The 22,124-nt window shown below is 51.9% G+C and overlaps 2 protein-coding genes across 8 annotated transcripts in view; one reads left to right on the forward strand and one right to left on the reverse strand.

Moving 5' to 3' along the window:
• The window catches only part of SNX17 (sorting nexin 17), a 139,452-nt gene that overhangs the window by 103,046 nt on the left and 14,282 nt on the right, over positions 1-22,124 (reverse strand). The gene's annotated exons all lie outside the window — the stretch shown is intronic.
• On the forward strand, positions 37-21,159 carry SLC30A3 (solute carrier family 30 member 3). 7 transcript variants are annotated; one of them, XM_050753826.1, is made up of 9 exons: positions 8,857-8,963; positions 10,621-10,693; positions 16,436-16,617; positions 17,073-17,219; positions 17,322-17,475; positions 18,036-18,234; positions 18,496-18,601; positions 18,868-19,002; positions 20,268-21,159. In XM_050753826.1, the coding sequence occupies exons 3-9, from the start codon at positions 16,488-16,490 to the stop codon at positions 20,414-20,416; spliced, it is 1,020 nt and encodes a 339-aa protein (XP_050609783.1). In that variant the 5' UTR covers positions 8,857-8,963; positions 10,621-10,693; positions 16,436-16,487; the 3' UTR covers positions 20,417-21,159. The 7 variants fall into 7 exon arrangements, with proteins under 7 accessions (XP_050609781.1, XP_050609779.1, XP_050609784.1 ...); XM_050753824.1 differs by lacking the exons at positions 8,857-8,963; positions 10,621-10,693 and adding an exon at positions 37-209; XM_050753825.1 differs by lacking the exon at positions 17,322-17,475 and having other exon boundaries at positions 8,863-8,963.

A 22,124-nucleotide genomic window follows, 5' to 3' on the forward strand; every position in this document is an offset into this window, starting at 1 on the left:
CCACACTGGCCCTGGGACTTATTTCGCGCGCAGGGAAGCGAGAGGGCTCAGCAGCCTGCGGCCCAGGGCAGCGGAGGAGCGTTGCTGCCAGGCTTTGGGGCAGGGATTCCCGCCGAGCCCCTCTTCTCCAGCAGGAGGGCACCACCCATCTTGATGGCCCACCTCACTCCAGGAAACACAATGGGTTTGCTGACCGTGGCGGATGAGAGGTATGGCTGCTGCATGCCCTTCTCAAGAGGTGTGTTACCTTCCCAGTTGTCCTCAAGACTTAGGGCTCTCCGCTCGGTCCCTCCTTCCCTTCCACCTGGAAACACCTCCACAACCTGTAAGACCCAACTCGTATGCCCCTGTTCCTGATACTCCATCCTTCACTCTCCCAGTTGTTCCCACTTAGTTTGTCAAAGCATTTCTTCTAGTATATTGTAATGATGAGTTTGCACATCTCATTAAAACGATGTCTCGAGCCTTTTCCAAAGTCACTACCGTGCTTCAAAAACTTAAGTTAAATATGATGCCATCATGAGCATGTCCCATAATGTAACCCAACTTGGGTGTTTCAGTTATTTCTATTTGATAGTGTAATAACCTTATGAGGAAAATTCAACAGGAATCCTTGAACAAATCTCTATTTTTTTCCTAAGGATACATTCTTGGAAGTGGAATTATTGGATCGAAATGATTTTTTTTTTTTTTTCTTTTTTACGCTGTTGATCTCTATTGCTAAATTTCTTCCGGAAAGGTAGCAGAAGGAGGATTTGTATGCCCACCTGCAGGTGTGGGAGCATGCCTCTACCTGGCCTCCCTTCCCATGAGTTTCTACAGGAGGTAGTGTTTGCATCACTTATAATTTACTACTTTGTAGTGCTGGGTTTCTTTACAATAGCACTGAATGGCTCCTGTAACATGTAGTAGAAAAAGCTTTATTAGTTGGAAAATGCTTATCTGTTAACCCTTTTGTAGCTTTTTATCACTGTCTTCCTTTTATTACAGTTATTTGTGCACATTTCCCTCCCCTTATAGGTTTTTTTTTTTTTTTTTTTTTTTTTTGAGCTGGAGTCTCACTCTGTCACCCAGGCTGGAGTGCAGTGGCGCAATGTCAGCTCACTGGAACCTCTGCCTTCCAGATTCAAGTGAGCCTCCTGCTTCAGCCTTCCAAGTAGCTGGGATTACAGGCATGCGCCACCATGCCTGGCTAATTTTTTTGTATTTTTAGTAGAGACGGGGTTTCACCATGTTGGCCAGGCTGGTTTCGAACTCCTGACCTCAGCGATCTTCCTGCCTTGGCCTCCCAAAGTGCTGGGATTATAGGCGTAAGCCATTGCGCCGGCCCCCTTGAAGGTTTTAAGTAGTAAATCAGTATTCCACCTCAAGAACCATCTAAGCAAATGAACTAAGGAGTCCATCTGCAGCAGACATGATGACTGCTGAATTAATGAATTTATTTCTGTAGGCCTGTGATCAGTGCTGGGAGAGGGGATGAAGACCTTTGCATCACCCACCCAGTCCATAGAGGTTACTCACCTAAAAAGAAGCTGAAGCTGATAATTTTTTTGGTGGTTTGTCTCATGCCAAATTTCTTTAACCCCCAAGCTTTCATGACTATCATGGGAGGACAGAACTAGCAGAACAAACCAGCGCATTTCTTCCCCAGCACTGGGTAGAGAGAGCAGAAGGCATTAGAGGTACACTTGTAATGAATTCCTTGCCTCAGTCTGTAAGACCCAGCATGGTCCTGCCTCTGCCTCTCCAATCTTTTCTGGAACCACTGTCCTGCTTGCTCTGGGCTCTGCTCCACCACTTTCCTCTTTCTTGTTAGTTATTTGAAAACATTGTGTTTCCTCCCATTTCAAGAGCCTTTGACCATGTTGTTCCCTCTGCCTGGAGGGCTTAACCTCTCATCCTTCAGGGATGTCAGCTTCAGGCCTCCTCAGGGAGGCCTTCTAAACTGGGTTCTACTCCTCTCTCCTTACCACCTATATATATATATATATATAATTTTTTTTTTTTTTTTTTTTTTTTTTTTTTTTGAGACCGGGTCTTAGTCTGGAGTGCAGTGACACAATCACAGCTCAGTAGCCTCAACTTCCTGGGCTCAAGCCATCTTCCTACCTCAGCCTCCCAAGTAGCTGGGACTAAAGGCATGCACTCCCATGTCCAGCTAATTTTCATATTTTTGGTAGAGGCAAGGTTTCATCATGTTGCCCAGGCTGGTCTTGAACTCCTGAGCTCAAGTGATCTGCCTGCCTTATTGCAGGGATTACAGGCATAAGCCGCCATGCCCAGCTGGTGAACATATATTTATTTGCATATTGATTTAAAAGCTGCTGTTAGCCAGGCACAGAGGTGGGTCACAAGGTCAGGAGTTCGACACCAGCCTGGCCAACATGGTGAAACCCCGTCTCTACTAAAAATACAAAAATTAGCTGGGTGTGGTGGTGCATGCCTGTAATCCCAGCTACTCAGGAGGCTGAGGCAGGAGAATCACTTGAACCTGGGAGGTGGAGGTTGCAGTGAGCCGAGATCATGCCACTACACTCCAGCCTGGGCAAAAAAAAAAAAAGCTGCCTTCCCCAGGTGACAGCTCCATGAGGGCAGGGACCTTGTATCCCCAGCACCTAGAGCCATGCCTGGCTCACGTAAGTGAATGAATGATTTGTTGAATGAGCTATAGCTGAGGGCACTCTGCTGATCCAATGTAACCTGGAGGTTGGGCTCAGAATTCCCTGGGACAGAAGCACTTAGCTAGGGAACTGGACAAGACTACAGGGCCCATCTTCCCTCATATGGTCCTAGACAAGAAGAAACCATGATACAGAAAGAAGACAAGAGGGGAGATAATAACGTGATTCTGAACTCCCTGTTTCTTATTTGTCTTAGTATTCCCTCCAGTTCCTAACACACTTCTTGTGTTCAATAAATGTTGGTTGGTTGAATGAACAGGCAAAAGTGAGTGAGGCTTTTCTAAGATGCTCTTACCTAATTATCTCCTTGGATCCTCATAACAACCCGAGAGGAAATTGCATCCCTGCTTCATAGAGGTGAGCCCTGAGAAAGAAGGCAAATTCGGTTCTGAGAAGAGTTAGTAAACACCTTTCGCATCTTGCCAGAGGCTACAGAATGTTTTCACTTCTTATCATGGCCCTCTGACATTCTAACTAATCACAGTTCATAGCTCTTGAAATAGCCATTATCTGTAAGTCTTGTGAGGCTCTGCTCTGAATAGAATGTCACTTCAGCCAGGAAACTGCAGAGATGGGAGTAGCGTGGCCCAGTCGGCCTGGCCTTCTTTGGCCAGTGGCTCTCGTCTTTGCCTTTACCTAGAAACCAGAACCTCTTTGACTGAGTGTTCTATGCTGGGGTCTCTTCTCACTGGGTTCTACTGGGTCAGTCCTAGGAAGAACACACAAGCCAGGGTCAGAAGCCCTAGATCTTAGCTCTGGCTCTGGCCCTCACAGGCTGTGTGATTTTAGACAAATCATTTCATCTCTGTGTCTATTTTTCTGCTTCTATAAAAACCTGTGCCATTTCACAGGGTTGATGTCAAGACTTAATTGGATTTGGTTTTTAAAAGAATGAAAATAAAAAACCAAAAATAACTGCTAAAGAATGATTACAGACTAAAACCATTTCTTGGATCATTTGCCCTCCCATCATACCTTGAGTCAGTGATTGTTTCGTTTACTACCACCCAGAGCCATTTGGTCTCTCATGGAGAAAACCAAGAAGCATCCCTTGTTTACCCACAAACAACTAAAGTTTTAGTCATATAGCTGGAATACACACACATAAAGACAGCAGACATTGGCATATTTATACCCAAAATACCACGCTCTGGAACATATGCAGTGGGAGAGAGAGAGATCATAATTTGTCACATTCAACCACCAGGTTCGCAAATTATACAGTTTTTGAGCTGGAAGGGACCTCAGAGATTTAACTTGAGTCCAACACCTTCAATTTATAATTGAAGAAAGTGCAGCCCAGATAGACGGATTGACCTGCTTAAGGTTATCCAGTGAGATCTGACCTGAGTTTTCTGACTCCAAGTTCAGAATCTACACGGTGACTGTTCCTTCCTACTTTAAAATCCAAGTCTATAGACAGACCACAGCTGTGGGGGATATTCACATCCTCTCATGGGTGATGTCAGGTAATGTTCCTCTTTCCCCTCCCCCAGCAGAAGGCATGTATACTACATGTGACCAAAACCACCACCACCTGCCCAATCGTGTTTGCCTCTGCTTCCCAGGCCAAACACCTCAGGATGGGAGGTGGAAGGCCTTCAGCTAGAAAGGAGACTGCTTCATGTCCCTGTCCTCTCTGACCTGCAACCCCAAACTCTGCAGACCCAACACTAGGCTAACAGCACCTGTCTCACCTGTAAACTGGAGATAATAGTGTCTGTCTCTTTGGGTTGTTATGAGGATTAAATGTGAATAAAGCACAAGGCACATGCTTTATTATTATGACTATTATTATTATACTAGCTATTTCTATCCTATCTCCTGATTTTATAAGGTTGCATTTCATTTTGTCTCTGGCAAGAAAGGAAAAATCAGGGTCCCTCCCCTCCCCTAAGATTTGCAAATTGTTATTTGTGTCTTTCCATCCTTCTTCTGAGCCTCTTAGAACCCCATTTTCTTGTTCTCCTACCCAGTGCCACCTTGTTGCCCTCTGGCTATCCAAAACACTGCTCCCAGTCCTCCCAAGCAGCCAGAACTCCAAAATTACCACTCTCATTTCCTCTGTTTCAATACTTCTAATAAAAACTACTGCTTTCATAGAATGATCTCATCCCTCAGGGTAGATAGAAAGCAATCTTATTACAACACTGTAATTTAGATGATAGTGAAAAGACAGTTAATACCTCACCCTCTTAATTGTCATTAATGCAAAAGGAATAACAGATAGAATTTCAGGCAGAATGATTAAATGGAGTGAAAAACATCAGGTTATGTTTTGGGAAGAGACTTTAGACCTTAAATCACTTCTTTCTGTTTAACCCACCATGGGTGTAGACTGACTATCTAAAGAAGAGAGGAGCACAAGCAGAAGCTTAAGGACCAAACTGCAGAGAAAATCCACAGTCAGAATTAGCCAGGCATGGTGGTACACACCTGTAATCCCAGTTACTCGGGAGGCTGAGCAGGAGAACCACTTGAACCAGGGAGACTGAGGTTGCAGTGAGCCGAGATTGTGCCACTGCACTCCAGCCTGGGCAACAGAGCGAGACTCCGTCTCAAAAAAAAAAAAAAAAAAAAAAAATTAAAAAAAGAAAAAGAAAAACCGCACTCTAAAATCTGAATTCATCATTTTCCCCCTGGACTGTTTTTTGTTTGTTTGTTTGTTTCTCCATTTCTGTTAATGTTATGACTATTTGTAAGACTGGAGACTCATTCTTTTCCCCAAATTTAGGTTAAAAAAGCTTGATAATTTTTTTTTTTCAAAATCTCTGTTTTATTTGTCTCTTCTCAGCTCCCACAGCCTTGATGCACCCCAGTTAAAGGATTTCCATATCACACTGGCTGGTGTCCTAGCCTCCTAACTTTTCTCCCCATTGCTGGCTTCATCCTGGATACTGCTCCCAGATCACTGTTCTTTTTTTTTTTTTTTTTTTTTTGAGACGGAGTCTAGCTCTGTCGCCCAGGCTGGAGTGCAGTGGCCAGATCTCAGCTCACTGCAAGCTCCGCCTCCCGGGTTTACGCCATTCTCCTGGCTCAGCCTCCCGAGTAGCTGGGACTACAGGCGCCTGCCACCTCGCCCGGCTAGTTTTTTGTATTTTTTAGTAGAGACGGGGTTTCACCGTGTTAACCAGGATGGTCTCGATCTGCTGACCTTGTGATCCGCCCGTCTCGGCCTCCCAAAGTGCTAGGATTACAGGCTTGAGCCACCGTGCCCGGCCTAGGATCACTGTTCTTAAAGCATGCTTCCATCTTACTACTTTGCTCACAGCATCACACAAGATGCAAAACCACTTTTGAAATCTGGCAGTGAACTCTGACCTTATGCCAATTTACCCCTTCAAACTCATTGTCTACTGTTGTCCTAAGGTGAACCTTTCACAGCAATCAAATGGGTCTCCTCACTAAATATTTCTGTTTTTCTTCACCTCTGTACCATTGCTCTCATACCATTTCTCCCCATAAACTATTCTTTTCCTTAATCAATTCACTTACTCAACAAATATCAACCAAGCACTGATATATGCCTAGTACCTAGTACCAACAATAAGTGGTCAAACTCTTTTTCTTCCCTCATAGATTAGAGCCTAATATGGGAGACAGAGTTCATTAAGACCTTCAACAAATATTTACTGGGTGCTATTATGTACCAGACCCTGTTCTGGGGATACAGCAGCATGCAAAACAGACAGAATTTCTGCCATCATGGGGCTTACATTCTGGCGAGAGGGATAGACAATAAACAAAATGAGTTCTATCCTGGCTAATACGGTGAAACCCCGTCTCTACTAAAAAATACAAAAAAACTAGCCGGGCGAGGTGGCGGGCGCCTGTAGTCCCAGCTACTTGGGAGGCTGAGGCAGGAGAATGGCGTAAACCCGGGAGGCGGAGCTTGCAGTGAGATCCAGCCACTGCACTCCAGCCTGGGTGACAGAGCGAGACTCCGTCTCAAAAAAAAAAAAAAAAAAAAAAACCCAAAATGAGTAAAATATGCAGTGTGTTAGATGGTAATGATGGCTATGGAGAAAAATAAAGCAAGGAATAGAAATAGAATGTTGGGGGAGAGGTTTCAGTGTTGTTGTTGTTGTTGTTGTTGTTTTTCGAGATGGAGTCTTGTTCTGTTGCCCAGGCTGGAGTGCAGTGGCAAGATCTCGGCTCACTGCAACCTCCGCCTCCCAGGTTTGAGTGATTCTCCTGCCTCAGCCTCTAGAGTAGCTGGGATTACAGGCACGTGTCACCACGCCCGGCTTATTTTTGTATTTTTAGTACAGACGGGGTTTCCCCATATTGGCCAGGCTGGTCTCAAACTCCTGACCTCAGGTGATCCACCCACCTCGGCCTCCCAAAGTGCTGGGATTACAGGTGTGAGCCACTGCATCCAGCCAGGTTGCAGTTTTTAAAAGAACAAACAGAGAGGGCCTGGCCAGATCATATCTGAGTCAAGACCTGAAGCATGTGAGGAGGTAGGTCATGAGTACATCTGGCAGAGTACGTTACAGCTGGTGAGATAAGCAAATGTGAAGGCCCTGGGGTGGGAGCATACCTGGTGTGTTGTAGGACTCACAAGAAGGCCAGGATGGCTGGGGAGTGAGGTGGGAGAAGTGTGAAATGAGATCATTGGAGCTAAATTCTGTAGGACCCCTTACAGGCCATTAGAAGGACTCTGGCTGGTACTCTGAGTATGATGGCGAGTGACAAATCTGACCTATGTTTACCTAGCTGCTTGGTTGAGAACAGACTAGAGGGCAGTAAGGATGGAAACGTGGAGACCATGGAGGAGGCTACTGCAGTATCAAGAAGACAGATGATGGTGGTTTGGAAAAGGCGGGATCAGGATTTGCTGACAGCTTGCATGTAGAGTGAAAATAGAGTTGTCGAGGATGACCCTAGGATGTCTGGCCTGAGCAGATGGGAGGATGGAGTTACCATATTCTGACATGGGAAGACTGCAGAAACAGAAGGTTCAGGATGAGGTGACAATCAGGGGCTCAGTTTTGGACTTATGGAGCTTGATAGGCCTGCCTACCAGACAAGAAGGAAGAGATGTCAAGCTGACATGTTGGATATATGAGTTTGGAGTCCAAGTGAGAGATCTGAGAGTCACCACCGCACAGATGCCATTTATTATTTATTTACGAGATGGAGTTTCACTCTGTCATCCAGGCTGTAGTGCAGCGGCACGATCTCATCTCACTGCAACCTCCGCCTCCCGGATTCAAGTGATTCTTCTGCCTCAGCCTCCCAAGTAGCTGGGACTATAGTTGCATGCCACCACACCCAGCTAATTTTTGTATTTTTTAGTAGAGATGGGGTTTCACCATGTTGGCCAGGATAGTCTCGAACTCCTGACCTCAAGTGATCTGCCTGCCTCAGCCTCCCAAAATGCTGGAATTACAGGTGTGAGCCACCACGCCAGGCTATTTTTAATCATTTTTAATAGAAAAATTCAAACCCATACAAAAATAGAATGATACAGTGACTCTCTATGTACCCAACATCTAGCTTCAACAATCATTACTTTCTGCTGTTATTGGATAGTATTTAAAGACCGGAAACTGGATGATAACTCCATGGGAGTGAGTGTGGAAAGAAGAGAAGACAGTGACCAAGGCCTAGTCTAATTCAGCAAGAAAATATTGAGAAGGTGGGGAGGAACCAGCAAAGAGGACTGAAAATAAACAGCCAGTGAAGTAGGAGGAAAACCAGATTATGGTAGCCTGGAAGCCAAATGATGAAACAAATAATTCCCAGGTAACAATTTACTTACAGTATGATCAGTGCTGAAAGAAAAAAATAGTGTGTTGATGCAGCACAGTGGCTCACACCTGTAGTACCAGCACTTTGGGAGGCTGAGGCAGGAGGATCACTTGAGTCCAGGAGGTCGAGGCTGTGGTGCGCCTTGTTTGTACCACTGCACTCCAGCCTGAGCAACAGAGTGAGACCCTGTTTCCAAAAAGAAAAAAAAAAAGACAGAAAAAGTATTGTGTGATGAGAGTGTATGACATGAGAATTAACCTAGTGTGGGGGCCAGGGAAGGCCTCCCCGAGGCAGTGACATTTAAGCTACCGCCCTCCCTCATTCTCCCTGTGACCAGCTAAAATCCTCCCTCCTCCATCCTGCTTCCACTCAGCTAGCTCCTCCTTTCTGGGATGGCTTAATTGAAGACTGTGTGCCAGCCATGAGTGGGGTTTTGGAACACAGATGAGAAAGACACAATTCCTGCCTTCAGGGAGCTTGCCCTGTAGCAGGCAGACAGACAAGCAAGGACTTCATCACCATGAGGTGAGTGCTGGGATCAGATAAGCACAGTGTGAGCCTTGAGAGAAGCAGGGAGGGACACATACCCTGTCTGGGAAAAGAAAGGAAAGGCTTCCTGGAGGTGACATATGAGTGGAGAATGGAGTAGAAGTTGGACCTCCAGTTGCCTCCTCTGTCCATGCTCTTCAGCTTGGCTTGGACTTGTCAGGTGTTCACTCTTGTCCACATGCTTACATTTTAAATTTTGCCTGAAATCTCTAGCCCAGCTTAAATCCTGACCTCAGTGCAGAGAATCGCACTTGAGGCCTGGCATTCGCGAGGGCCCTTTGCAAAGATTTTCACAGGGCCATTTGATAGCTCTTTGAGGAACAGGTGCAAGCACCCTGTTTCGCTGCCAAGCTTTCCTTACATAAATTTTCAAGTGAAGGTTGGTATTCCCACCGCCGGCGCCCTCGGCTTCTGGAGGCGGCACGTTTGGCCACGCGCTGCGAGGCGCCCCTGCCTTCCTCGCCTGCTGGCTCCCGGTGGGGGCGGGCAGGGCACGTGAGGGCGTCTGCGCCCCCTCCCGGCACTCGAGGCTGCTGGCTGCGCCGGCTGCCCGGGAAGGGAAATCCCGGAGGAAGCCATTGTTGTTATGTCTCCTGTTGTCGTCATCGGCTGAGCCGTGCCAAGAATCCCGTTCCCTGCATAGGGCCCCACAGTTTTTCCCCATTCTCGAGCTCACCCGCCCAGGTCTCTACGGGCCAGGCTGCCGCATCCGAGCCACGGAGTGCACGGTGGCCCCTGCGCATCCCAGCTCCAGGGTTCTCAGAATTGGGGAGAGCCCTAGGATGGGTGCGGCGCTTAGAAAACCGACGGCGCCGGGCCCGACGTACCCAGAGCCCTGGCATAGCTAGGCAGGGACTTGGGTTCCACCTTGACTCTGATAAGTAGTCCAACAAGGTGACCTTGTCCGGTGGTTTCCCCCTCTGGCCGCCTCAATTTGCCTCCCTGTGACCCGAGGAGAAACAGAGGTCCCTCAAGTTCCGCGCCTTAAGGGGAGGTTGGAGGGATAAAGACCCCCTCTCTCCCTTGCCCCCTCACCCAGCGTGGGCTTTGGACTGGGGAGGCCGGGGGCGGGTGCCGAGGAAAGGCTGGCGCAGCCGGGGGCGGGGATGGCGCGGAGGGCGCACGCAGCCCCTGTGGCTCTCCCGTGCGGCTCCGCAGCCGCCGCACAGGACAGTCCCTTCGCACGCGCCGCCCGCACACCTTGGCACGAGCCAAGCCACACTCTCCCCCGCCGGAACAGCCAGCCCGCCGCCCAGCTTGCCTAATCCATTTAAGCCTCACCTCCTCCGCGAAGCTCTCCCGGGTTAACCCCCTCACTTCCAACCACTGTATCTGGCACGTGCTCCCGTTTTTTTGTTTTGTTTTGTTTTGTTTTTTGAAAGTGCACTCGCGGTCTCGTTGGAATAACACTGTCGAGGGTAGGTGTCTGTCCCCAGAAGCCTAAGTTCAGGACGCCCAGTGTGTTCTGAAGGATGCGGCTGATGAGTTTCTTGCCTGGGCTTACTAACCATTCCCACCCTCCACGCTTCCCCATCCCTGCTCGCTCTCTCCCCTCCTCCTACGGACCCTCCTCTTCACAGACTGTCATAGCTTCCAGTGCACAATCCTCTTCCCACCCCCTCCCATTCTACAGTGGCGGCAGGTGCGAGGGGAGAGAACATTGAGCATTTGAAGCTTCGACTTGAGGCTCGGCCACCGACTTTGCTGTAAGTCGCTCCCGCCCCTGGGTTTTAGTTTCCCCCAAATGAGGCAGAATGCGGTAATGTCCTGAAGGGCGCTGCAGGTGTGGAGGATGGGAATCACTGGCTGACACGCTGCCCCTCAGCCCCCTCTCCATAAACAGTGGCCGTGACACCAAAAAGGCGGCTCGACTCCACTGGCCGCCCCCGCTGGTAAGAGGACTGTGCGCGCTCTCCAGTTGCCAGTGCGGCGTCCAGAGCCGGGGAGGGAAAGAGTTTGGGGGTCCAGGCCGGGGCCTTCATTCACAGCCTTCGTGACCTTGGACTCTTCTTCCTCTGGGTCTCAGTTTACTCAGTTGAAAAGCAGGGATAACAATGGGTTGAAGGAGAGCAGGAAGCTTGTCACCCAATGTTTCTGTATAAAAATAAATGATCATTCGCGGTACAGTGATTGGCAGCAGATTTGGCTAGTGAATTTCGACCCCAGATTCTCCGTAGAGGGGTTTCTGGAGTCCCTGGAATCTCCGTGTGTCACCGCTCATCTCACGTTCTTTCTGGTTCTCTGGAGATAGGTAATGGGTCCGCCCCTGTTTCTGCCTCCGCGTGGTGGGCGACACCCCCCGTGCAGGCATGCACAGAGTGATGGTCGTTGGGCGAAGGTTGGTCGTGAGGTCCCTGGGCTTGAGGAGCGAGGCTTGGAACCGGTGGGCGGGACTTTGTGCAGAGGAGGGGCTAGCTCGCCTGGGGGACGGGGCTGCGGAGATGAGGAGTTCTCCAGAACTCGGGTGGCGGGGCGCTCCCGCCGCCTTCACCGGGCTCTGGCGCGGGGAAATGGGGCTTTGGCAGTGGGGCGGGGCTTAAGGGTGGGGAGAGGCTGGGGAGCCTGGAGGCGGGGCTTGGCGAGCTCGCCCCACGCGGGGCGGGGCTCCAGCGGCAGCGGGATCTGCAGTTCGGACTCCGCGCGCCACAGTTGCTGCAGTTCGCTCCACTCTAGTGGCCCCGCCGCCCTGCGGGGATCCTGGGGGTCGGCGGGCTGCTTGGACTTGGCGCGGGGCCGGCCCGGCCTATCCCTCCCTCGGTGGGGCCTCGACGGTCGGGGCACCGGGAACATGGAGCCCTCTCCCGCCGCCGGGGGCTCGGAGACCACTCGCCTGGTGAGCCACCTGGACCGCGGTGGCGCCGGCGGCAGCCTGCGTTTGAAGAGGTAGGACAGACCTGGGCTGGCCCTCGGCCTGGGGGCGCCACCCTACTACCCTCCGTCCATTTCGTTGTCTCTCTCGGCGCGGGCCCCGGCGGCTGTCCCGGCGCCCCGCGGGTTCCTGGTCTCCGCTGCACCCCGCTTAGTCCCCTCTGGCCGCACGGAGCGCCCGGCCCTACACAGCCGACTACGCCTCCTCCCGGCTGCCTGATTTCCTTGGGTGAAGCGGCCTCCCACTCCCCTCCTGCCGGCGTCCCAAGTCGCCGGACCCATCCGCCGCCCCCGCCGCGCCTGCCTTCCCTGGGAGCGGCTGCCGCTCCGTCGGGCCGGAGCCCTTGCCAGGTGCCTCGAGGTCCTTATTGCCTCGGGCCCAGGGCGGGAGCCCCTAGCTGCCCAGACTTCAGAGCTCCCTCTGGAGGCCCAGGGGCTTTCCTCCGCGCGCCCCCTCCAGCCGCGGCCAGCTGTGGACGCCAGGGCCCGATGATGGGCCGGGCTCCATGCAGGTCCTGTGGGCCCCTGGGGGGCGGGCGGCCGCCGGGAAGCGAGGGGGCGGCGAGGAAGGAGCAGGTGCGGTCTGGGCAGCGGGGGTATTCCCGGCTCCGCACAGACGGGGCCGGGGGCGGCGAGGTGTGAAATGAGGCGCGCAGAGCGGCCAGGACAGCGGGCCGGGGGCGGTAGGAGAACCGCCAACGCGCCCCGCCGGCCCCCGCGCCCGCCGCCGCCATCCGCCTGCCCCTCTGAGCGGCCGCCGGGCCTTCCTGCTCATCCCCGCGGGCCATCTTGTCGGTCGGCTGACCGTCCGTTTGTCTCGGGAATTTGGCAGGGTCTCTGGCTTTTTCTCTACCCCATCTCTCTCAATCTTTCTGCTTCTCTCCTAGTCCCTCTCCCTTTGTCTCTGACGTGGTGCTTCTGTGTGCTTCTCGTTCTTTCCTTGGGTGGGGGCCTTCAAGCCGGGTTGGGGGCGGGGGCGAGCAGAAGGGAGCTGGACCCCTTCCTGCAGGGGCCTGCAGAGACGCAGTGAGGGCTCTGCCGTAGGCCTGGCATCTCTTCAGGTGTCCTTTTGACTTTGGTTCAGCCCCTGCTACGTCACCCCTCTTCCCCACTCAATATTGGTTGTTTGTTGGGGGTTTCGGAGGGCCAGGGAGAGGAAACAGCCTTTCCTCATCTCTAAACAGCATGTAGCCACCCCACATGCACACACCCCCACACACCAACAGCCAGGCTTCCTTAGTGCCCAATTTATGCAGAACAAAAGGGAGCTGCCTGTTGATGGGTGGCCACCTTGATGACTGGCTGTGCTGTGCTTTACAAGGCCAGGGAATGAATGTTGCCCACTGCCCCCAGAGCCACCCAGCCTCTGCTCTTCAGACTCGCATCTCCAGCTCCAGTCCATCTTCACTCTCATATGGCCATTAGTCACCCAATCCTGCAGCATTTTCTGAAAGGCGTTTCCTAACCTACCTGACCCTCCAGGGAAGCTCTGGCCTGGTCTATTCTAGACTCCTCCATCTCCTCTCCTCTCTTCTCTTCCTCCCATTAACAAGGTCATCTCAGTGCTTAGGACATATTTGTTCAAGCAGTCAGTGTATCTTCCTTTATATTCCTTTGAGCCCATCACTTTCCTCCTCAGCCCTCCCCTGACACTTCACACTTAGACTCCATGCCACAAACCTTGTCTTTGTCATTCTACATGTCTGGAATACCCTTCTCCACCTAGGTCTCATCTCCTTAAACATGCCTTTCTCTGTGAAGTTCTCCGAGCCCCCTGTGAGGGGGTGCTGCCTTCCCTGTACCCCAAACTGCTTTGTTTGTAACCCTCCTAACATCAGCCTGTCCTTGTGTAGTAAGCCATTTGTTACAATCTGTTTCTCCCACCAGACCAGGCTTCATTATGTGTGCTCTGCCTGGTGCACCTCATTGAACGAACGAGGAATGGTTTCACAGCCTCCTTCACTACCCCATCTCCTCTGGAAACACACCCAGAATCATACACGCCCAGATTCTAAGTCTTGGATGGGGCTTTGGAAATTCAAGAAATTAATCTACCAGTATTTCAGTTTTCTGTACAAGCACCAGATGTTCCCCCTACCTCCCTCAAAACTCAGTTCACCCACTTGGCAGAATTGTCTTCAGCCAGAAGGCCCCAGACATCCCTCTCCACTTTGCTGCTATGATCACGTTTCTATCTGGAGCCCTCGTTTTTACTCATGGGTATTCTTGTCACACCTCCATGAGTATTTCTAGTACTGTATTTTCTATTTAGGTCCTGAATTCTGTGGAAGATTCTGTCCTTGCTGGGTTCAGGTTGGGTAGTGGCAAGGGTGAGAATTGAACCAGAATGGACTTAGCACTCAGCCTGAGCTCACTCAGCCTCTGGCAGCCCTAGGTGAGGTCCCAAGCCCCATTCATTTGTCAAGGGAGGCTTATGGTACCATGCAGTTAAGGTAGGCGCTGCTGGGTGCTTATAGTCAGACTGAAGTCCAATTAACATGCTGCTCTCACTGCCATCCTCAGCCATAGCAGACTGCACCCCTTCTTCCCCATGACAACATCAGCTCTGGAATCTAGCCATCAGTTCTCTGTGCCAGGAATCAGACTTTTTGGCCCCAACGTCCCGCTCGTCTCTTTTTTTTTTTTTTTGAGACGGAGTCTCCCTCTGTTGCCCAGGCTGGAGTGCAGTGGTGCCATCTTGGCTCACTGTAAGCTCCGCCTCCCGGGTTCACGCCATTCTCCTGCCTCAGCCTCCGGAGTAGCTGGGACTACAGGCGCCCACCACCACGCCTGGCTAATTTTTTTTGTATTTTTAGTAGAGACAGGTTTCACCGTGTTAGCCAGGATGGTCTCAATCTCCTGACCTCGTGATCCGCCCATCTCGGCCTCCCAAAGTGCTGGGATTACAGGCTTGAGCCAGGGCGCCTGGCTGTCCCCGCTCGTCTCTTAAAGGGCCACACTTCAGCTGCACGTCTAGAGAGGGCGGGGGCAGGATCCGGGAGTGGAGGCTCTGGGAGGTGGGCCTGGAAAGGAGGCACACAAAGGCCAGGGACACATGGTGAGTCCCATTCTATACTTCATTCCACCTTCCCTTCATACTGCCGTGGTGTGCGTGGCATAGCATTCATCTGCCTTTATCAAAATCCTTTCCATTCTTCAAGGCCCTTCTCATGTTACCTCTTTCATCTGTTTCCCTGATTTCCTCATTATAATTAGTCTGGCCCTCCATCCTTAGAACCCTGATAGCACTCTAAGCGCCCTAATGACAGTGGCCACCTTCGCTCTATATCATTGTGTAGGTACATACTTGCTCTGTTCACCAAAAGCTCTCAGAGATCAGCAGGAATCCTGCTCATTTTGGGGTGCCTAGCATAAGAAATTGATTTGGTTGGGGTCTAGTCTCAGCTCTAGCAACTAGCTGGGTTGGCCTCCATGTGTCCCCCAACTCTGTGAGCCTCATGCTTCTTACTTAATAAAATGTAGGCCGGGCACGATGGCTCAAGCCTATAATCCCAGCACTTTGGGAGGCCGAGACGGGCGGATCACGAGGTCAGGAGATTGAGACCATCCTGGCTAGCCCGGTGAAACCCCGTCTCTACTAAAAAATACAAAAAAACTAGCCAGGCGAGGTGGCGGGCGCCTGTAGTCCCAGCTACTCGGGAGGCTGAGGCAGGAGAATGGCGTAAACCCGGGAGGCGGAGCTTGCAGTGAGCTGAGATCCGGCCACTGCACTCCAGCCTGGGCGACAGAGTGAGACTCCGTCTCAATAAAAATAAATAAATAAATAAATAAATAAATAAATAAATAAATAAACATAAATAAAATGTTAGACTAGAGCCGGGTGCGGTGGCTCACGCCCATAATCCCAGAAACTCAGTAAACTGAGGTGGGAGGATCACTTGAGGCCAGGAGCTCAAGTGTGTGGTGAGTTCTGATCACACCACTGTACTCCAGCCTGGGCAACAGAGCAAGACCCCATCTCTCTCTCTCTCTCTTTTTTTTTTTTTTTTTTTTTTTGAGACAGAGTCTGACTCTGTCACCAGGCTGGAATGCAGTGATGCGATCTCGGCTCACCGCAACCTCCAACTCCCAGGTTCAAGCGATTCTCCTGCCTCAGCCTCCCGAGTAGCTGGGATTACAGGCACGTGCCACCACACCCAGCTAATTTTTGTATTTTTAGTAGAGGTGGTGTTTCACCATGTTGGCCAGGATAGTCTCAATCTCCTGACCTCGTGATCTGCCTGCCTTGGCCTCCCAAAGTGCTGGGATTACAGGTGTGAGCCACCACTCCTGGCCAACCCCATCTGTTAAAAAAGTTAGACTAGACCATCTGTAAGGTGCTTTCCAGCTGTGAAATTCTGTGACTCTGTGTATGGAAGGAAAAGGGAGGCTGGGGTCTGACCTGTTCATTTAGCCCCCATCTCTCATGTGGCCCTCTGCTGACACAGCTCCCGGATACGACCAGGCCTGGGGAAGGAGCGAGAGATGGTCTGATGAGGCCAGCATGGGGGACTGAGGACGTGGAGTGAGCAGGCCAGCCTGTGGGCCAGGCCCAGGTTGAACCATGTCGCTTGCCTCAGTCTCTTCACAGAGCCATCAGAGCCCCTTCCTGAGGAGTCCAAACCTGTGGAGATGCCCTTCCACCACTGCCACAGGGACCCCCTGCCGCCGCCGGGTCTCACCCCAGAGAGGCTGCATGCACGGAAGCAGCTGTATGCTGCCTGTGCCGTGTGCTTTGTCTTCATGGCTGGGGAGGTGGTCGGTAAGTTGGGGAGCAGCCCTTCAACCCCATCCTCCCAACACCTGCGCAAGCCACTCCACCCAGAGTCCCAGGGATGTTCCTGGGTGCAGATGCAGAGATGGGGATGGCTGGGATAGGGGAGCTGGGTGCCCGGGACTCAGGAAGTGGGAGAGGTGAGGGACAGAGCACCAAAGGGAATTCCAGTCGAGGTCTGGGGCCAATGGGTCAGGGCTGGCTTCTTTTAAAAACCTTATTTTCTTGTTATTAAAATAAAATATATCATTGTAGAAAAAGTTAGAAAATACAGATGAATGAAAAGAAGACCATAACAGTAGTTAATTATACCTGTAGTCCCATCACCTGAGAAAACCCCAATTCACATTTTTGGTGTATATCCCCCAATTTATTTTCCATGCCTATACACACTACATGATATTTTCTAAATGGAAGCAGACTCCATCATTTCACCCTGGCAGGCGGGTATCTGGCACACAGCCTGGCCATCATGACCGACGCAGCCCACTTGCTGGCAGATGTGGGCAGCATGATGGGCAGCCTCTTCTCCCTCTGGCTTTCCACCCGTCCAGCCACCCGCACCATGACCTTTGGCTGGCACCGTTCAGGTAAGGCCCTTGCATGGCCCAGTGACTCTCCAGTCTTGCCAGAGGGCACCTCTCAGGGTCCCAAGCAGGTCTCTGACAGCTTGTCTCCCCCCTACCCTGCAGAGACTCTGGGGGCTTTGGCCTCTGTGGTCTCCCTCTGGATGGTCACTGGCATCCTCCTGTACCTGGCCTTCGTCCGCCTGCTGCACAGCGACTACCACATCGAGGGGGGTGCCATGCTGCTGACCGCCAGCATCGCAGTCTGTGCCAACCTGTTGTACGTCCCAGTATGGAGCAGGCACCTTGTGGGGCCCAGGGCGAGGGGTCTTCCTCCAGGATGGGAGAGCTAGCTTTCTCTTCCCCACCAGACACACAGACATGCGCACACAGCTTTCCATGGGCTGCCCTGGGTGTGCCTGAGAAGGGTCTGGGATAGAGACCTAAAATTCAGTCAGCAGATCTCTGTTAAGGGCCTGCCATGGGCCAGCCACTCTGATGAGGGCTTTCATCAACATGATTGCATTTGAACCTCGTGGCCACCCCATGAGGTAGGTAGTATTACCCCTAGTTTACCATTAATGCAGTCAGTCCTGACAGGTAACTTGCCCCAGTCATATATCTATTTAGGTAACAGAGCCAGCATCCGAATCCACGTGTGTGGCACCAAGTCTGGTATTCTTTCCCCCAGGCTGCATTGTTTGTCTCTCTTGCAAAACGCTGTTTTCTTCCAGGGGCTGGGAAAGGGCTCCTGGGGAGGTGAGAGAATGGGGCGTGGAGATGGGGGCATAGGAGGCCAGGAGCAGGCCCCTGGGCTGAGCTGCTTTGCTTCCCCCTCAGAATGGCCTTTGTGCTGCACCAGGCTGGGCCCCCCCACAGCCACGGGTCTAGGGGAGCAGAGTATGCACCGCTGGAGGAGGGGCCTGAAGAGCCCCTGCCCCTGGGGAACACCAGCGTCCGGGCAGCATTTGTGCACGTGTTGGGGGACCTCCTGCAGAGCTTTGGGGTACTGGCTGCCTCCATCCTCATCTACTTCAAGGTACCATTGTTGGAGACCTGCCCCAGCCTTCCTCCCCACAACTCCACATCCCAGCCCCCTCCTTCCCAGGTCCCAAAGCTTCCTTCCCCTCCCTCCAGCTCCTCCCTCCCACCTCCCAGGACTCTCCCAGACATGAGTCATGTTCCCTGTCCTCTCTGCAGGGTTTTGAGGGGCCTCTCAGGTCCTGTTTGTTCAAGACACCCCTAGATCTTCCCCTGGAAGCTCGCTGGTTGTTGGGCTTAGGGGTCTCTTTCTCTGCAGCCTCAGTACAAGGCAGCCGACCCCATCAGCACCTTCCTCTTCTCCATCTGTGCCCTTGGATCCACGGCTCCCACCCTCCGAGATGTTCTTCGAATCCTCATGGAAGGTGAGTCGGGCACCACTGCTCCCCACCCCTGCGGCTGTCTCTGACTTTACTCTCGCACTGGGCCACCACTTTTTGCTTTGAAGAGAGTACGGGAAGAAGGCTTGGCTCATGGGGTCTGCTGCTGGAACAAGGATTTGGGCATAGGGTGAATTGTAGGGGTAAAAGGAGAGTGGATACAGGATAGGGGAGGTGGAGTCCCGTGGTGGGGGTGCTGCTTCTGGGCAGGAGTGGCCCTGGCAGTAAGGCATGACTGGTGCTGGTTGCAGGTACCCCCCGCAATGTGGGGTTCGAACCTGTGCGGGATACGCTGTTGTCGGTGCCAGGAGTCCGGGCTACCCATGAGCTGCACCTGTGGGCCCTTACGCTCACTTACCATGTTGCCTCTGCACACCTGGCCATCGGTGAGTCTCACTGGCCCCAGCTAGTCACTACCTAGAACATACCCCACCCCAAACATGGGACAATAGCTTGAGTTACTAGGATTGTTTCAGTCTTTCTTGATCTGTCTCTGTTTGTCTGTGTCTCTCTCTCACATACACACACACACACGCACACGCGCTCGTGCATGTTGGACACAAGGAGTCTCCATCCACTGGATGCAGTGTTCTGGGGGAGGTTTCACCCTCTTTGAAGTAGCACAGGGAACCAACAACCCTTTAAAAGATCATTAGTGGCCAGGTGCGGTGGCTCATGCCTGTAATCCCAGCACTTTGGGAGGCCAAGGCAGGTGGATCACAAGGTCAGGAGATCGAGACCATCTGGGTTTTAGAGTGAAACCCCGTCTCTACTGAAAAATACAAAAAATTAGCCCAGCGTGGTGGCGGATGCGTGTAGTCCCAGCTACTCAGGAGGCTGAGGCAGGAGAATCGCTTGAACCTGGGAGGTGGAGCTTGCAGTGAGCCGAGATGGTGCGACTGCACTCCAGCCTGGGCGACAGAGCAAGACTCTGTCTCAAAAAAAAAAAAGAGAGAGTCCTGATGCTCTTTATTAAAAAAATAAAAATAAAAAAAAAGATCATTAGTACCTACAGGTCTAGTGATGGGGCACAGTTAGGTAAATTACGGCACCTCCACCCTGAGGTATCATGTAACTGTTAAAAATGATGCATATGAAGACTGTACAGCAACTAGGAAAAATGTTTATGGTATAATGCTGAGAAAAAAAGCTGAATATAAAATTGCATCTACATTATGATTCAACTATTAAAAATATATATGGTGAGTCATGAGCTGACAAAGGATTTTTGAGTTTCTTCCAGATGCAAGAAGCAATCAGAGTCATGCAATTTGGATGCCAAAAATATTATAATTTGTAGGATATTTGATGGAAACTCTAGAGGGACAATGAGACAGATATTTAACATCTGGATTGTCCTGGGAAATCGGGTGATATGGCTGTTGAAACGTTGAGCTGTTTGTTGACACTCAGTGACAGGAGAGAATAGGAGACTGGGAAGAGTTTAGTGTGTTAGCACGGTTGATTAGGGTGAGTCTCTCCAACATTTGATTTCACACTTTTATGCTGTTCATACAACACAGAAAGAAAAGCAGGCTCCCATTCACGCCTGGCTTTAATGCTCTGCAGCCCCTTTCCCTGTCCTTATCTCAGTCCCTGCCTGTTCCTGACTCCCCTGGGATTGATGCCGCCTCTTATCACTCTCCCACAGACTCCACTGCTGATCCTGAAGCTGTCCTGGCTGAAGCCTCATCCCGGCTCTACTCCCGGTTTGGATTCTCCAGCTGCACCCTGCAGGTCGAGCAGTACCAGCCAGAGATGGCCCAGTGCCTGCGCTGCCAGGAGCCCCCACAAGCCTGAGCCATGGCCCTGCCCTCACCCCACTGCCAGGCCGAGGCTCAGCCCTGGACTCTCAGCGTCTGCTGCCCTGATCACAGAGACGGGACCGAGCCAAGTCCATACCCCTTCCTCTCTCCCTCCTTCCACCTGCCAGTTTCCCCAGCCTCAGACCCAGCCCCAGCCCCAGCCCCAGTGGGCAAGACCAAAGTGTGGCGGAGAGTGGGTTGGGAGTCGGGGATAGATGTGACTAGTTCAGGGGCAGGGACTCCCGGGCCTCAGTGTGGCAGGGTGTGTCGAAGGCCTGTGGTGCCCTCTCCACATGGTCTGGAGAGCCACGAACATCCTTTCCCTGCCGTCCATTTGTCTGTGTGGCAGGCCGGCCGGCTGGCTGGCTGGGGGCATCTGCCTGTCTATGTGCTGTTCGTGTGCCTATGCCTGGGGGAGGTCAGTAGGGGCCCCCTCCCCACATGGCCCTCGCTCTGTCTATGCAGGGGCCCCAAGCCCGCACTTTGTCCGTGTGTCTTAGCCCTGTGGTTTTGTCTGTGTGTGTGTGTGTGTGTGTGTGTGTGTGTCTGTTCTTGGTGCTGTGGCCTGTGTGTCTCTGTGCCTATGTGGCTGTGCTATGGTCTCTGTGAGTCTGCTCCATCCTTGTGTCTGTTTGGGGGTCTGTCTCTCCATCCCTCTGTTGGTGCTGTGCCCTTGGCTATCCCTGAAAGAGGGAGGACTCCGCTGCAGCTCCACCAATAAACTCGTGTCTCACTGCATCTTTCAGCCTGTGTGCTGACTCCTCAGGAGGGGAAATCAAATAGGTCACTTGAGAACAACCAAATCCCTGCTGTCCCTTCCCAGCCTCTGGAGTGACCTCCCACAGACCTCCTGTACTTTCCCAGCCCCTCCACGCTCAGATGTAAGGTAAAAGCCACCAGCCTCTTTACTCCCCTTCCCCTGGCTCACAGCATGCCTGGGTCCTTGGCTCAGGGAGAATCCCATGTGTCCTAGGCTTGGTTGCAGGAGAAGGCTGGAAGGTAAGGAGCCAAGGAATCCCTGGGACTCACTCGTTCTCAGAGGTCCCTGCATGCCAGTGGGCCTCAGGCTGGCTGGAGGGAGGCTGGGTCCCTTTGAGGGAGAATAGCATTGATGTGGGCTTGGTTCTCAGGCCGTCTAAGGAGTCCAGCAGTAGGGACCCCTCAACCCTGATAGCAGCCAACCCTGAGTCCAGGTTTAGGCTGTGAACACCAAGGACCTCTTTTACACCTATTCTCCCTTTGTCTTAAGAACTGCATATTTTGACACATTAAGTCTTAAAATCAGGCTCATTAAGGGATTGTTGATTTTCTCTTTTAAAAAAAGCAAACTCAAGCTGGACATAGTGGCCTATGCCTGTAATCCCAGCCCTTTGGAGGCTGAGGTGGGAGGATTGTTTGAGCCCAGGAGTTCAAGACTGGGCAACCTAGGGAAACCCCTGTCTCTACAGATAATTTTAAAATTAGCTGGGTGTGGTGGTGCACACCTGTAGTCCCAGCTATTCAGGAGGCTGAGGCAGGATGATTGCCTGAGCCCAGGAGGTCAAGGCGGCAGTCAGCCATGATCATGCCACTGCACTTCAACCTGGGCAACAGAGCAAGACCTTGTTTCAAAAAAAATCAAACTCGGCCGGGCGCGGTGGCTCAAGCCTGTAATCCCAGCACTTTGGGAGGCCGAGACGGGCGGATCACGACGTCAGGAGTTC

This window comes from Macaca thibetana, chromosome 13, assembly GCF_024542745.1.
Source record: "Macaca thibetana thibetana isolate TM-01 chromosome 13, ASM2454274v1, whole genome shotgun sequence".
Lineage (NCBI taxonomy): Eukaryota > Metazoa > Chordata > Mammalia > Primates > Cercopithecidae > Macaca > Macaca thibetana.

Coding starts and splice junctions, on each gene's coding strand:
- SLC30A3 (XM_050753821.1), top strand. CDS start 11,776: ATGGAGCCCTCTCCCGCCGCCGGGGGCTCGGAGACCACTCGCCTGGTG. Junction 11,871..16,435: donor GGCAGCCTGCGTTTGAAGAG/GTAGGACAGACC, acceptor CGCTTGCCTCAG/TCTCTTCACAGAGCCATCAG. Junction 18,602..18,867: donor TCTTCGAATCCTCATGGAAG/GTGAGTCGGGCA, acceptor TGCTGGTTGCAG/GTACCCCCCGCAATGTGGGG.